This window comes from Caretta caretta, chromosome 8, assembly GCF_965140235.1.
Source record: "Caretta caretta isolate rCarCar2 chromosome 8, rCarCar1.hap1, whole genome shotgun sequence".
Taxonomy (NCBI): domain Eukaryota; kingdom Metazoa; phylum Chordata; order Testudines; family Cheloniidae; genus Caretta; species Caretta caretta.
The window spans coordinates 98199539-98216367 of NC_134213.1; the positions used below are offsets into that span (position 1 = coordinate 98199539).

The following is a 16829-nucleotide window of genomic DNA, read 5'->3' on the forward strand; positions in this document are numbered from 1 at the left end:
GACTGGAACACATGACTTATGAGGGGAGGCTGAGGGAACTGGGATTGTTTAGTCTGTGGAAGAGAAGAATGAGGGGGGATTTGATAGGTGCTTTCAACTACCTGAAAGGGGGTTCCAAAGAGGATGGATCTAGACTGTTCTCAGTGGTAGCAGATGACAGAACAAGGAGTAATGGTCTCAAGTTGCAGTGGGGGAGGTTTAGGTTGGATATTAGGAAAAACGTTTTCACTAGGAGGGTGGTGAAACACTGGAATGTGTTACCTAGTGAGGTGGTGGAATCTCCTTCCTTAGAAGTTTTTAAGGTCAGGCTTGACAAAGCCCTGGCTGGGATGATTTAGTTGGGGATTGGTCCTGCTTTGAGCAGGGTTTGGACTAGATGACCTCCTGAGGTCCCTTCCAACCCTTATATTCTATGATTCTGTGGGGGTGGGGGGTAGTGGTAAGGGAGCACAAGATAAAAAGTTCTGGGACCCCTGGTCTATAGCCTGCAGTTGGGCAGTTCTAATTGCACCTAATAGAGGGCAACGATGCACATACACAGTATAGCTGATCACAATACAGTATTTAAAACTGGTCTCTACATCCTCCCTTAGTTTTCTCTCAGAAAAACAAACTCATAAAACAAAAGTTTATTTTAATAATCCTTAATGGTTTATTGTGACAACAAGGCACAATCTAGGGAATCCCTATGCACTGGCATACAAAGTATGTTCTGGTGCCATCTAGCTAACTTTCAAAGTATCAACATATAGATACAGACTGAATGAACATGGTCTACTTGCTTTTTGATGCTCATTAAAAAAATGATGTATTAAATTTGTGACTGAACTCTGTAAAGGAGAATTGTATGTCTCCTGCTCTGTGGTTTTACCCACATTCTGCCATGTTTTGTGTTATTGCAGTCTCTGATGACGACGCAGCATATATTGTTTGATTTAAGGACACTTTTACTGCAAATTTGACAAAACCCAAAGAAGGTCCCAATATGAGATTTCTAAAGATAGCAGCAGCACTTGACCCAGGGTTTAAGAATCTGCAGTGCCTTCCAAAATCTGAGGGACGAGGTGTGGAACATGGTGTCAAAGTCTTAAAAGAGCAACACTCTGATGCGGAAATTTCAGAACTCGAACCACCAAAAAAGAAAACCAGCCTTCTGTTGGTGGCATCTGACTCAGCTGATGAAAATGAATGTGTGTCTATCTGCACTGCTTTGGGCAGAACCCATCATCAGCACAGAAACATGTCCTCTGGAACAGTGGTTGAAGCATGAAGGGGCATATGAATGTTTAGCATATCTGGCACATAAATACCTTGCAATGCTGGCTACAACAGTGCCATGCAAATGCCTGTTCTCACTTTCAGGTACAGTAATATTGTAAATAAGAAGCAGGCAGCATGATCTCCTGTAAACAAGTTTGTTTACATTTGTCTTGGCAAATGGCTGAACAAGAAGTAGGACTGAGTAGGACTTATAGGCTCTAAAGTTTTACTTTGTTTTTGAGTGCAGTTATGTTAAAAAAAAATCTACATTTTTAAGTTGCACTTTAACAATAAAGAGACTGCACTACAGTATTTGTATGAGGTGAATTGAAAAATACCACTGTTTGTTTTTTGCAGTACATGTATTTGTAATCAAATATAAAGTGAGCACTATGCATTTTGTGTAGTAATTAAAATCAATATATTTGAAAATGTAGAAAAAAATAAAAAAATATTTAAATGGTATTTTATTGTTTAACAGTGCGACTAACACTACAGTTAATCATGACTACCTCTTTAATCTCACGATTAATCATGATTAAGGCTGCATGTCTGTCATGGAAGTCACGGATTCTGTGAGTTCTGCAGTGGCCAGTGCAGCTGGCTCTGGGTCTACCAGAGCAGAGCAGGCAGCTCCTGGATCAGCAGCATCAGCCACTGCTGGGGCAGTTTGGATGTGGGAGGGAGCTCAGGGCTGGGGCAGGCAGTTGAGGTGCAGGGTGGCACTTACCTCCGGGCAGGGAGGGCTCCACAGAAGCAGCCGGCATGTCCTTGCAGCTCCTAAGTGGAGGGGCCAGGGGGCTCTGTATGCTGCCCGTGCTGCCCTGCAGCTCCCATTGACTGTGGTTCCCTGCAACCCTTCTCCCCCCTGTCCCCCAGCACCAGTGGGGTCCCGGGCTGCATGCCGCCCACTCCCGCCCAGCACCAGCAGGGGTCCTGAGTTGCGTGCCACTGCCCGCCCTCCCCCCAGCACCCATGGGGGTCCCAGACCACACATACACACACACCCGGAGCACCCATGGGGGTCCCGGACCAAGCTTTAGTTAGGGGTGTATATAGTACAAGTCATGGACATGTCACGGGCTGTGAATTTTTGTTTAATGCCTGTGACCTGTCTGTGACTTTTACTAAAAATACCCGTAACTAAAATGTAGTCTTAATCATGATTAATTTTTTAATCATTTGACAGTCCTAAAATAAATTGAACCCCAACCTATTATTGAAAATTTAAGTATGCCTGAATAACTTATTCTTACCAACCATTATTAACAATAATTTACACTGGTTACAACAAAGACCAAATTGTTATGATCCTTTGCACTTACATACAGTTCCTTTCATGAAACATACAGTTTCCCTTTGGGGAGGCTAGCCCTAAGGTCTCTTCTTCCCCCCCTGCTAGCCTGCCTGAGCACCGGGCCGCTGGCCCAAGCCAGCCTAAGCCTCCCTGGGCTTCTGGCCTGAGCTCCAGGCCACTGGCTGGAGCTGAGCTCTCACTGGCTTCAAGGATGAGTGGGAGTGAGGGCGGCGCCTCAGGGCAGAGCATAGGCAGGGCCATGGCCTGGGTTAGAGGAGGCTTAGCCTCCCCTGGGCTTCAATACCCACAGCCCGTGGTTCCTTTCATAGAAGGATATAAAAGCACTTTATGATCATGATTTGAGCCTTGCAACAAGCATGTAATATAGGTTAGTGGTGTTATACCTATTTGGATGGTAACCCCTACTACTGGAATCAAAATACAATAGTTAATAACATAGGTGTATTTTGACTTCTATGTTGGGGGGTGGCTCCAGTGAGGCCAACAGGGCTGTGCGTGTGGGGGCAAATTCCATGCCTGCCCACAGGAGCACCGTTTCAGATTTTTTTTTGGGGGGGGGGGGAGGGAGGGGAGCAACTTTAACCGTGATTCCAGGGGCTACTTAAGCAACTGAAAATTCTAGGGTGTTTTTTTTTGCAGATAATTTCTAAGTTATCTGACAGGAGTATTGTATCTAATTCCTATATCAAGAAAGAAAATTAAATATTAGACCCATACAGCTCTAATACTAACATGGTCTGACATCTTGTGGCAAGTCACTTAAGTGACACTGGTTAGGTTCAAAATTGTATAAAGCGTATTCTTACTCAGATACTCTTAGTGAAGTCAGAAGTGACCATCATGATCATCTAGTCTGACCTCCTGCAGCTTTCAGGCCACAGAACCTCACCCACCCACTCCTATAATAGACCCCTAACTTCTTGCTGAGTTACTGAAGTCCTCAAATCATGGTTTAAAGACTTCAAGTTTCAGAGAATTCATCATTTACACTAGTTTAAATCTGCAAGTGGACCCATGCTGCAGAGGAAATAAAAAAAAACCCACCCAGAGTCTGTGCCAATCTGACCAGGAGAGAAATTCCTTCCCAACCTCAAATATGGTGATCAGTTAGACCAGGGGTCTCAAACATGAGTTATTTCCTGCGGCCCGCCATAGGCGCTGCGTCCACCGGCAGCCAAGCTGCCCTCACCCCTGGCACCCCCTCCCTGAGCGCTCTGTGTCCCCGCTCCTCTGCCTACCTCCCAGCACTTCCTGCCGCCAAACAGCTGTTTGGCGGCACTTAGGACTTTCCAGGAGGGAGGGGGGAGGAGCTGGGACATGGCGTGCTCAGGGGAGGAAGTGGAGAAGAGGCGGGACCAGGCCAGGGATTTGGGGAAGGGGTTGGAATAGGGGCAGGGAGCGGGCAGGGTTGGGGCGGGGTCTTTGGGGAAGGGATTGGAATGGGAGCAGAGATGGGGTGGGAAGAGGCGGGGCAGGAGCAGGGCCTCATGGAAGGGGTGGAGTGGGGGCAATACTGGGGGTGGGATGGGTGACTTTAACCAAAGTAATTCTAAAAGTAAATGCGTGAGGTGCATTCCTGAGTGTTTATATTTTATTAAAACCCCTCTTCACATTAAAGTTTTTAAAAAGTTAATACACTGACTTTTAATAGCATACTATATTACACTTCATTTTTTTCATTTTTGAGTATACTTTTATATCGTTGTATGAAAAGGTTTCAGTGATGCGGCCCTCGGGCCAATGTACTAGTTCTCATATGGCCCTTGTGGTGATTTGAGTTTGAGATCCCTGAGTTAGACCCTGAGCAAGTGGGCAAGACCCACCAGGAAGATACCTGGGAAAGAATTCTCTGTAGTAACTCAGAGCCCTCGCTATCTACTGTCCTGTCTCTAGCAGTTGGCGATGGGCCACACGCTATTGTAGGCAGTCCTGTCATACCATCCCCTCCATAAACTTATAAAGCTCAGTCTTGAAGCCAGTTAGGTTTTTTGCCCCCAGTGCTCCTCTTGGGAGGCTGCTCCAGAACTTTACTCCTCTGATGGTTTGAAACCTTCACCTAATTTCAAACCTAAACTTGTTGATGGCCAGTTTATAGCCATTTGTTCTGGGGTCCACATTGGTGTTTAACATAAATAACTCCTCTCCCTTCCTGGTATTTTTCTATCTGATGTATTTATAGAAAGCAATCCTATCTCCCCTCAGCTTTTGGTTAAGCTAAACAAGCCAAGCTCTTTGAGTCTTCTCTCATAAGGTAAGTTTTCCATTCTTCATATCATCCTAGTAGCCCTTCTCTCCACCTGTTCCAGTTTGAATTCATCTTTCTTAAACATGGGAGACCAGAATTGCACGCAGTACTCCAGATGAGGTATCACCAGTGCCTTGTATAATGGTACTAACACTTCCCTGTCCTCACCTGATGCACCCCAAGATCACGTTAGCCTTTTTCACAGCCGCATCACATTGATAGCTCATAGTCATCCTCTGATCAACCAATACATCCACGACTTTCTCCTCCACTGTCATTTCCAACTGAGAAGTCCCCAGCTTATAGCAAAAATTCTTGTTGTTAGTCCCTAAATGCATGACTTTGCACTATTAAATTTCATCCCATTTCTATTACTCCAGTTTACAAGGTTATCCAGATCTTCTTGTATGGTATTCTGGTCCTCCTCCATATTGGCAATACTCCCAACTTTGTGTCATCTGCAAATGTTATTAGCACATGCCCACTTTTTGTGCCAAGGTCAGTAATAAAAACGTTAAATAAGATTGGTCCCAAGACGGATCCCTGAGGAACTCCACTAGTAACCTCCCTCCAGCCTGACAGTTCACCTTTCAGTATGACCTGTTGCAGTCTCCCCTTTAATCAGATACTTTCCCACCTTTCAGTTCTCATATTAATCCCCATCTTCCCCAGTTTAACTAATAATTTCTCATGTGGAACTGTATCAAATACCTTACTGATTGATTAGACTGATTAGATCTGTGGCATTTCTTTTATCTAAAAAATCAGTTATCTTCTCAAAGAAAGATATTAATAACTTTGTTACTACTTCTTGAATACAACAATTGAATCAATTGTAGAAAAATCTACAATTACTTTCTATCATTTAGGCTACTTACTTTTTGTAGTTCACGAACCTTGGAACAGATCATTTACCTTTAGGAAACATCCTAACAGCCCTTTCTTATCTTAAATCACCTGTTAATCACTCTGTTAATAAACAAAATTCTGAGACTTCCTGCCTCAGGGGTGCAAGCTGGGAGCAGTCTCCTGTCTCCTCTGCAGAACTCTTTACACTGAACACTATATTGAACACTTAAAGATGATAAAGTCATCGTGGAGAAACTAAATGAATTCTTTGCTTCAGTCTTCACGGCTGAGGATGTTAGGAAGATTCCCAAACCTGAGCCGTCTTTTGTAGGTGACAAATCTGAGGAATTGTCACAGATTGAAGTGACACTAGAGGAGGTTTTGGAATTAATTGAGAAACTTAACAGTAACAAGTCACCGGGACCAGATGGCATTCACCCAAGAGTTCTGAAAGAACTCAAATGTGAAATTGTGGAACTATTAACTATGGTTTGTAACCTGTCCTTTAAATCAGCTACTGTACCCAGTGACTGGAAGATAGCTAACGTAACGTCAATATTTAAGAAGGGCTCTAGAGGTGATCCTGGCAATTACAGACTCGTAAGTCTAACGTCAGTACCGGGCAAATTAGTTGAAACAACAGTAAAGAATAAAATTGTCAGACACATAGAAGAACATAAATTGTTGTACAAAAGTCAACATGGTTTCTGTAAAGGGAGATCATGTCTTACTATTCTATTAGAGTTCTTTGAGGGAGTCAACAAACATGTGGACAAGGGGGATTCAGGGGACATAGTGTACTTAGATTTCCAGAAAGCTTTTGACAAGGTCCCTCACCAAAGGCTCTTATGTAAATTAAGTTGTCGTGGGATAAGAGGGAAGATCCGTTCATGGACTGAGAACTGGTTAAAAGACAGGGAACAAAGGGTAGGAATAAATGGTAAATTTTCAGAAAGGGGAGGGGTAACTAGTGGTGTTCCCCAAGGGTCAGTCCTAGGACCAGTCCTATTCAACCTATTCATAAATGATCTGGAGAAAGGGGTAAACAGCGAGGTGGCAAAGTTTGCAGATGATACTAAACTGCTCAAGATAGTTAAGACCAAAGCAGACTGTGAAGAACTTCAAAAAGATCTCACAAAACTAAGTGATTGGGCAACAAAATGGCAAATGAAATTTAATGTGGATAAATGTAAAGTGATGCACATTGGGAAAAATAACCCCAATTATACATACAATATGATAGGGACTAATTTAGCTACAACTAATCAGGAGAAAGATCTTGGAGTCATCGCTGATAGTTCTCTGAAGACGTCCACGCAGTGTGCAGTGGCAGTCAAAAAAGCAAACAGGATGTTAGGAATCATTAAAAAAGGGATAGAGAATAAGATGGAGAATATCTTATTGCCCTTATATAAATCCATGGTACACCCACATCTTGAATACTGCATACATATGTGGTCCCCTCATCTCAAAAAAGATATATACTGGTATTAGAAAAGGTTCAGAAAAGGGCAACTAAAATTATTAGGAGTTTGGAATGGGTCCCATATGAGGAGAGATTAAAGAGGCTAGCCCTTTTCAGCTTGGAAAAGAGGAGACTAAGGGGGGATACGATAGAGGTATATAAAATCATGAGTGGTGTGGAGAAAGTGAATAAGGAAAAGTTATTTACTTGTTCCCATACTATAAGAACTAGGGGCCACCAAATGAAATTAATGGGTAGCAGGTTTAAAACAAATAAAAGGAAGTTCTTCTTCACTCAGCGCACAGTCAACCTGTGGAACTCCTTGCCTGAGGAGGTTGTGAAGGCTAGGACTATAACAGGATTTAAAAGAGAACTGGATAAATTCATGGAGGTTAAGTCCATTAATGGCTATTAGCCAGGATGGGTAAGGAATGGTGTCCCTAGCCTCTGTTTGTCAGAGGGTGGAGATGGATGGCAGGAGAGAGATCATTTGATCATTACCTGTTAGGTTCACTCCCTCTGGGGAACCTGGCATTGGCCACTGTCGGTAGACAGGATACTGGGCTGGATGGACCTTTGATCTGACCCAGTATGACCATTCTTATGTTCTTATATATTGTATCATATATATTGTACTATATATTGTGTTGAACACTAAACTGCCTGCCTGAGGCTTGCAGTTTGCAATGCCCCTCTGATGCCCCACCCAAAATCCATCTGGGGTTGATAAACAATTTATTCCAGGTGGCTACAGAGGAATAAAAATGTATAGAATTCTATGGGTATGTGAAGAAATGTGAAAGATGACCTGCAAAGAAAAAATGCTTGTCATTTTTGCTTGATTATAATATACAGTATTTGTAAAGAAGGCCTGAAAGAATTTTGTCAATAAAAATGTGATTTTTTTAACATCTATTTAACTTCAATGACTTACCATTTTGGAGAAAGAAGTCTTTGCTAGCACAACAACTCCTTCAAATTACATGAGAGTGCTCACAATGCACATTTTGAGACCTTCCAGGGGGTCTCCTACAAAACTAGGATTGTGAGATTTGAGGTAATAAAACAAGCAGACAAAAAAAATTAAAAATAGAAACCCTTTCATGCCTTCTTTAAACATCATAAAGGAGCAAAAAAGGCACAAAACTATTTTTTTAAAATTGTTAGCAGGTCATCTTTAAGTGGTTCTATTCTGCATTACAGAAGATTAAACGAGTTGATCTGTTTGCAGCATGTTACAATTTTCTTTATAAATAAGTCACTTTACTTTTTGTCTCACTTGTGCACTCAAATTTTAATTATTTAAGCCATTGATTATTTAGTAAAACATGTGAGTTTAATGTAGGATTTCTTTTCTCTTACCCTGTCCTGGAACTTTGAATGTGAGTCAAGTGCACCATCTAGTGTACAATGCAAACAATTAATCCTTGACTTTTCCAAAATATTTTCATAAAGCTGCAACATGCATTAGCCTTTGCTGGACCTTACTATACTAGACTTTCCTTCTTTTACTTAGAAAATCCAAGCATTCTAATCTTAAACTCAATATTGCAAAAATTATTACATACTGGTGTAAGTCATTTACACATTATGGCTCTCTAGTGGATGGATCACAGAGAGGTTTATTAATTTACTACTGCCTTCAAGTTAACAGATGTGGAATTTTTAGCTGAGGCAGCAGAGCCTTGTATAAATCACAGGTCTTGGGTTATATACCCAACAATGACCTATCCAGAAACGACGAATTACACTGGTTTGCAGACTCATTATCCAAAAAATCCAGTGCTTTGTACAGTAATTAAATATTTTTACTTTATTTCTACACATAATACTAAATTCTCAGACTGCAGAGAGATCTGATTCATGCAGAACACCTAATGTTACTCCCAGCAGTAGAATAATACTTTGCATTTGTATACTGCCTTTCATTCACGATTCTCAAAACATTTTACTACCATTAATTAGTTTAGCTAAGTATACTATTGCGAGGCTTATATATAATAGGTAGGTAAGTGCTATAATACCTGGATGTGTATACTGAGGCTAAAATTACACAGCAGAGAAGTGGAAGAGAGGGGACCAGAACCAAGAAGTGCTGACTACTACATATGTGTAGTAACCATTAAAAAACAGTGCCTCCCAGTTTCTGCTGAGTACAGTGACAATGAAACCAATAAGAAAAGGAGTACTTGTGGCACCTTAGAGACTAACCAATTTATTTGAGCATAAGCTTTCGTGAGCTACAGCTGATTTCATCGGATGCATTCAGTGGAAAATACAGTGAGGAGATTTATATACACAGAGAACATGAAAAAATGGGTGTTATCATACACACTGTAAGGAGAGTGATCACTTAAGATGAGCTATTACCAGCAGGAGAGTGGGGGGGCTGGAGGGGGTGGGGAAAGAAAACTTTTTGTAGTGATAATCAAGGTGGGCCATTTCCAGCAGTTTACAAGAATGTCTGAGGAACAGTGGGGGGGGGGGGGAAGGGGGAAATAAACATGGGGAAATAGTCTGAGGAACGGGGGGGGGGGGGATAAAAACTATTTCCCCATGTTTATTTCCCCCCCCCCACTGTTCCTCAGACATTCTTGTTAACTGCTGGAAATGGCCCACCTTGATTATCACTACAAAAGGTCCCCCCCCACTCCCCCCCGCTCTCCTGCTGGTAATAGCTCATCTTAAGTGATCACTCTCCTTACAGTGTGTATGATAACACCCATTTTTTCATGTTCTGTGTGTATATAAATCTCCTCACTGTATTTTCCACTGAATGCATCCAATGAAGTGAGCTGTAGCTCATGAAAGCTTATGCTCAAATAAATTGGTTAGTCTCGTCTCGAAGGTGCCACGGCTGCTACTCTGAAAAATGAAACCAATAAAACCTTTAAAATAAAATATGAGCTTTCCTTGTTTACCTCAAGATACAAATTTCCTTATTTTCTGATAGCTCTTTATGATTGGCTCACTGCACTTCATATCTAATATAGGTAGATCATATAATGCTTCTGTTTTATCCTAGATCTGAAGAAGAGCTCTGTGAAAGCTTGTGTCTCCCATCAACAGAAATTGCACCAGTAAAAGATATTACCTCACCCACTTTCTCTCTCAATGTCATAGATAAAGCAGAAGTAGGTTGCTTTGAGATGGAATAGACAAAAAAGGCTGGCATTTCATCTCCTTGGCTGATTCTCTTATAACACTTCTTCACAGCCTAGGCCTTGTTTCTACGCACTTAGATGACTATATGGCAGAAATATCTAGCACTTACGTAATATATTTCAATGGTAGCTGTCAAAGTGCTTTACAACAGAGGATAAATATCATCATTCATGGGGGAAAAATGAGGCATGGAGAAGTGAAGTGAACTTGACCAATGTCACCAAGCAGGTCATTAGCCGAACGGACAATAGAACCCAGTTCTCCTAGTTAGCCTAAATCCAATCCATTGTACTATTCTGTGAAGGGAGACACATTAAGACCACATGTGGTCTTAAGAACGCAGACAACCGGCACTCTGTGAAAATAGTAAAAAAGACATTCTCAGGAACATCTCTCACATCTCCTGGGCTAAAAATACTTTATTTATTTAAGGCAACCGGGACAAGATGGACCACAAGTTAACTCAACAGATTCCTAAGAAATACTGGGCCAAAGTCGTCCTATGTGTAAACCCATTAGTCCTACTAACCATTTATAATGTATCTCCACCATTGCTTTGGCCTGGATGAAATGTTACACTTGTTCATGCATGTGAGATGCATGTCACACTGTAGTGGCTACAACCCACAGAGACTACTTGCCCTAACATTCCTACAGTAAAGAGGAGCCCTCCTTCTGCTCAAGTGGTCAGAGCCTCTGTTTTTGGAGCAGGGGGTTCTGAGTTTTATCCCCATGGATGACTACAAGGTCCATGGGGCCACAGTTTATGGTGCGACAGACTCTAACCATGGAATCATTACCTACCTCTGAAAGAGAGTGCATGTGGATGTGTCACTAATGCCCAGCCACAGCAAGAGGATGGGAGATAAGGGAGATTTTATTGTTCTAATCTCATTTAAATATTTGCATATGAGTAGTCAAGTTTCAACTGGATTGAGAAGGGTGGGGCCCCCTACATGTGAGTCTCTGCTGTTCCACTCAGAATGGGGGGTCTCCACTTTCATGGCATCCTTTCCTCCTGGCCTTCTCACAAGGAGCCCATGAAGGGCTCTCATGGGTGTGAGAACCACATTGAGGAACTGGATGGTCTTGTGGTGGGTGAGTGCTGGTCAAGGTGGGGACAGCTGAGTCCAAGAAGGAAAGATGATGCTTCCCCAGTACTTCTCTGTGGTGAGAAGCCCTCCATTATGGGAGATCACGGGATTGGTCACCCCTAGAGAAAGCGCTAACTACATAGCTACAACGAAGCTGCAAACCCAGAGGTGGAGCAGGGGCATGAGATGTGAGAATGGGCCCTGCAGCTCATTCTGCAGTGGGGCAAATACCCTCTGTCCCTTGATAGAATGATTTGTGCGGAGTAACTTTGGAGAAAAAAAAGGAGGACTTGTGGCACCTTAGAGACTAACCAATTTATTTGAGCATAAGTTTTCGTGAGCTACAGCTCACTTCATTGGATGCATTCAGTGGAAAATACAGTGGGGAGATTTATATAAATACATAAGTTATATAAATGTATATAAAATACAGTAGGGAGATATAAATCTCCCCACTGTATTTTCCACTGAATGCATCTGATGAAGTGAGCTGTAGCTCACGAAAGCTTATGCTCAAATAAATTGGTTAGTCTCTAAGGTGCCACAAGTTCTCCTTTTCTTTTTGCGAATACAGACTAACATGGCTGCTACTCTGAAACCTAACTTTGGAGAGTTTTCCTCCTCAACTTCCCCTCAGGAGATTCTGGCTCTGCATTACTGAAGCTAAAGAAGGTATTTGTTCCTTCAAAAGCCAGAGCTGCCACAGCTGCCCTGCAGACAAGATGTGCTCCAGTCAGAGCATTTATTGACTCTTGACAGACCCATTGGAAGAAATTATGGGAACAAACTATTGAAAAAAAGCCAACTATTGTATAATAACAAGCAATTTGATGGTATCCCATATATATTATGTCCATCTGGGAGAGACACCACATTATATATTTACACATTGTTACATATACATATATATATATAACAAACTACACTTAGACAAACATTAATGTTTGTACAGCATTTAGCAAGTTGTGGGTACTCCTGGAAACAAACAAATACCTGTGTGTGCAATGGATAAAATTCTCCTCTATGTTGTGGGCCAACGTGAGGCCTATGTACCACTTAAGTGCAGTCTGAATTGGTGGGTGGGTGGATTGGGAGCTTTGGTCAAACTGGATCTGGGCCTCAATTAGTCGAAATCTACCAAGGAGCTTCCCTTTTGAGCTTAGATATTTTTAACTCTTTTCCCACAATCCCCAACTTCAGCTCTCATTCCTATTGGCAAAAGTACAAGGATCACATATAAGTAGCACAATGACATAGAATGGAGTATGCAAGAAATTGTCCTTAAGTGACCACAATCCTTTCATGAAACCATGTGCAATCGATTCTTGTGTGCCAGGCATTTTCTCTGCAACAACAGTTTAGTAAATATCAAACTGGAAATATACATACTTTTAACGGCGAGGATAATTAACCATCGGTATAGATTATCAAAGGATGTGGTACATTATTTATCACTTGGAGTCTTTAAATCAAGAAACTCCCTGAAAAAGCACAAGAACAAATCTGCACAGACACACCCCTGGAACTCTGATCAGGGGTATTCTATCTGCTACCCAAGATCCATAAACCTGGAAATCCTGGACGCCCCATCATCTCAGGCATTGGCACCCTGACCGCAGGATTGTCTGTCTATGGAGACTCCCTCCTCAGGCCCCTATGCTACCAGCACTTCCAGCTATCTTCGAGACACCATGGACTTCCTGAGGAAACTACAATCCATCGGTGATCTTCCTGAAAACACCATCCTGGCCACTATGGATGTAGAAGCCCTCTACACCAACATTCCACACAAAGATGGACTATAAGCCATCAGGAACAGTATCCCCAATAATGTCATGGTAAACCTGGTGGCTGAACTTTGTGACTTTGTCCTCACCCATAACTATTTCACATTTGGGGACCATGTATACCTTCAAATCAGTGGCACTGCTATGGGTACCTGCATGGCCCCACAGTATGTCAACATTTTTATGGCTGACTTAGAACAACGCTTCCTCAGCTCTCGTCCCCTAATGCCCCTACTCTACTTGCGCTACATTGATAACATCTTCATCATCTGGATCCATGGAAAAGAAGCCCTTGAGGAATTCCACCATGATTTCAACAATTTCCATCCCACCATCAACCTCAGCCTGAACCAGTCCACACAAGAGATCCACTTCCTGGACACTACGGTGCTAATAAGCGATGGTCACATAAACACCACCATATACCGGAAACCTACTGACCGCTATGCCTACTACATGCCTCCAGCTTTCATCCAGACCACACCACACGATCCATTGTCTACAGCCAAGCGTTACGATACAACCGCATTTGCTCCAACCCCTCAGATAAAGACAAACACCTACAGGATCTCTATCAAGTGTTCTTACTACAATACCCACCTGCTGAAGTGAAGAAACAGATTGACAGAGCCAGAAGAGTGCCCAGAAGTCACCTACTACAGGACAGGCTCAACAAAGAAAATAACAGAACGCCACTAGCCATCACCTTCAGCCCCCAACTAAAACCTTTCCAACATATCATCAAGGATCTACAACCTATCCTGAAGGCAACCCATCACTCTCACAGATCTTGGGAGACAGGCCAGTCCTTGCTTACGGACAGCCCTCCAACCTGAGGCAGATACTCACCAGCAACCACACACCACAAAACAGAACCACTAACCCAGGAACCTATCCTTGCAACAAGGCCCATTGCCAACCGTGTCCACATATCTATTCAGGAGACACCATCACAGGGCCTAATCAGATCAGCCACACTATCAGAGGCTCGTTCACCTGCACGTCTACCAATGTGATATATGCCATCGTGTGCCAGCGGTGCCCCTCTGCCGTGTGCATTGGCCGAGCTGGACAGTCTCTGCGTGGAGGGATGAATGGACACAAATCAGATGTCAAGAATTATAACATTCAAAAACGAGTCAGAGAACACTTCAATCTCTTTGGTCACTCGATTACAGACCTAAAAGTGGCAATTCTTCAACAAAAAAACTTCAAAAACAGACTCCATGGAGAGACTGCTGAATTGGAATTAATTTGCAAACTGGATACAATTAACTTAGGCTTGAATAAAGACTGGGAGTGGATGGGTCATTACACAAAGTAAAACTATTTCCCCATGTTTATTCCTCCCCCCCACCCGCTGTTCCTCAGACGTTCTTGTCAACTGCTGGAAGTGGCCCACCTTGATTATCACTACAAAAGGTCCGTCCCCCTCTTTCCCTCCAGCTCTCCTGCTGGTAATAGCTCACCTTACCTGATCACTCTCCTTACAGTGTGTATGGTAACACCCATTGTTTCATGTTCTCTGTGTATATAAATCTCCCCACTGTATTTTCCACTGAATGCATCCGATGAAATGAACTGTAGCTCATGAAAGCTTATGCTCAAATAAATATGTTAGTCTCTAAGGTACCACAAGTCCTCCTTTTCTTTTTGCGGATACAGACTAACACGGCTGTTACTCTGAAACTTATCTTTTTAAAAGATATGCTCTTGTTCAACCAGAAGATGTTACACTAGATGCAGTAATCACCAGGTGAAATCTACAGTCTGTATTATGCAGGACAGACTAGATTATCATAACAGGCCCTTCTGGCCATAAACACTTACAAAAAAGCACTATGAAATTCGGACAATACATCTCCACTAGATGGGGCACTGGAGTGGGAGTCAGGAGACCCTGGTTCTGTTCCTGGAGTTCTAACCACTGACTTGCTTTGTTACCTTGGACTAGTCTCTTTAACTCTGTCCTGTAGTTACACAATACAGTACCCATATTGAGTATTTATGGTCCCACATTAGATTAAACTTATTTTAAAGGTAGATTAGTATATTTGGTTTGTTCATAATAGCTTCCTTATGGAATCACTATAGGGCAGAGTTAAAATATTTGGGTACTTTCACTGTGCATTTTCATTTCTTAACATGTGTGGATTATTTTTTAAAGTTTAACTTAACTCTGAATTTTCTGGGTTTCTAATTTGCTTATTTTTGGAATAATTACAACGTTCTTATTATTTTTTTTCACTCTGAAATTACTGATATTTACTCTCAACCTTAACTTCAGTTTAACATATTTTTTTGTCTGGAAATTTCCGTGTTTTCTTACTTTATTAATATTTTCATAAATGAACACCAAACAAGAAACTAAAGAAAATGCTATCATGTGACATCTTTAATGAGTTAAAGACCGTAGCATCAACCTTAGGTCCTCCTCCCCAATTTTAACTTTTACGGCCAAATTCACAGGTACAGTCCAGCTGCCTTGTGCCACAAATAACATGGAGCATACTGGCAAGTAAAGCCCGGTTTACAGTTGCTTTTCTCTCCACCATTCTAACATGAAGAACCAGCCCTGATTTGCCTCAGTTTCTAAATGCATATGCTGACTAAGTTATTTCTTAACCTTTGAATATACATAATTTTGATAAATTTCCTTATGACTATCGTAATCACATTTCAAGAACTTAAGAAAATGTGTACATCTTTTGGGGAGAGAGTTTCATTTAGGACTCCCTGAGTAATATGTCAGTAAAATTTAAATTAATTGTTTTTAAACAGATCTGCGGTCTTGCCCCTTTCCTCACACTATCTTTAATGTCTATAATTTAATTGTAGATTAATATCATAATTTGCTTTATGTTCTCAGTTTCGTTTATTATTATGGTGCATTACTTGTTATACTTCTTAAACACCATCCTCGTTTTTCCCTTCTGCCTCAAACAATATCAGCAAAAGTCAAGTCTTTCAAATGGGGAAATATCTTGAAATACAGATTTTTGCTTTAAAATGCCACATGCTTCCAATCATGGAGAAATGTTTTCATGATTAATCATAGACATAATAGAGTACTATGTATAGTGAATGAACGGCAAGCAACCCCGTGTGCCACGTATACAGAGCAGCCTGCCCAAGGAACAGAGTCACACACATAGGGGTTAGATAGCAAACGTTTTATTAAAAGAATGAAGAAACCTATGGAACGATATCAAAGTAGACATGCAAGCAATACTCCAGATCCGTTACACAAAATGCACAAATGAGACACTATAAACGTGCATGCATGCAAATTAATGTACAATCTCTGGATCCCCAATCCCTTATGCAAGCATACAAAGATGGGCTGGTTAGTTATAGTCTGCAATGAGAGCAGCTGCTAATCTCCTTGCAAACTTACCGAGCCTCTGTATTTCTCCAGAGAGACTAGTTTGCCCCTGATGTTTACCAGTTTAAATGTATAAAAATCGTTCTCTTTCTGCTGCGAGGCGGCGAATGCTAAGAAAAACAGCGCGGTTACAGCAAGGAGCATGGCTAGAGGGATGAGAAAAACTCTGAAGAAGGAGGAGGAAGCCCTGTGCTCCACACTGCCCTCAGGATCTAGCATGCTGCAAGACAGCTGAGCATAGTGCTGCATAGACCACTTGCA

At 41.9% G+C, this 16829-nt stretch overlaps 1 protein-coding gene across 1 annotated transcript in view; it reads right to left on the reverse strand.

Annotated features, from left to right (window-relative positions):
* Positions 1-16829, reverse strand: part of GPX7 (glutathione peroxidase 7) — a 31721-nt gene extending 14892 nt beyond the window's left edge. Inside the window, exon 1 of the mRNA XM_048860257.2 lies at positions 16581-16829. Within this exon, the coding sequence (XP_048716214.1) occupies positions 16581-16817 (237 nt within the window). The 5' untranslated portion in view covers positions 16818-16829. The remainder of the gene's footprint in view (positions 1-16580) is intronic.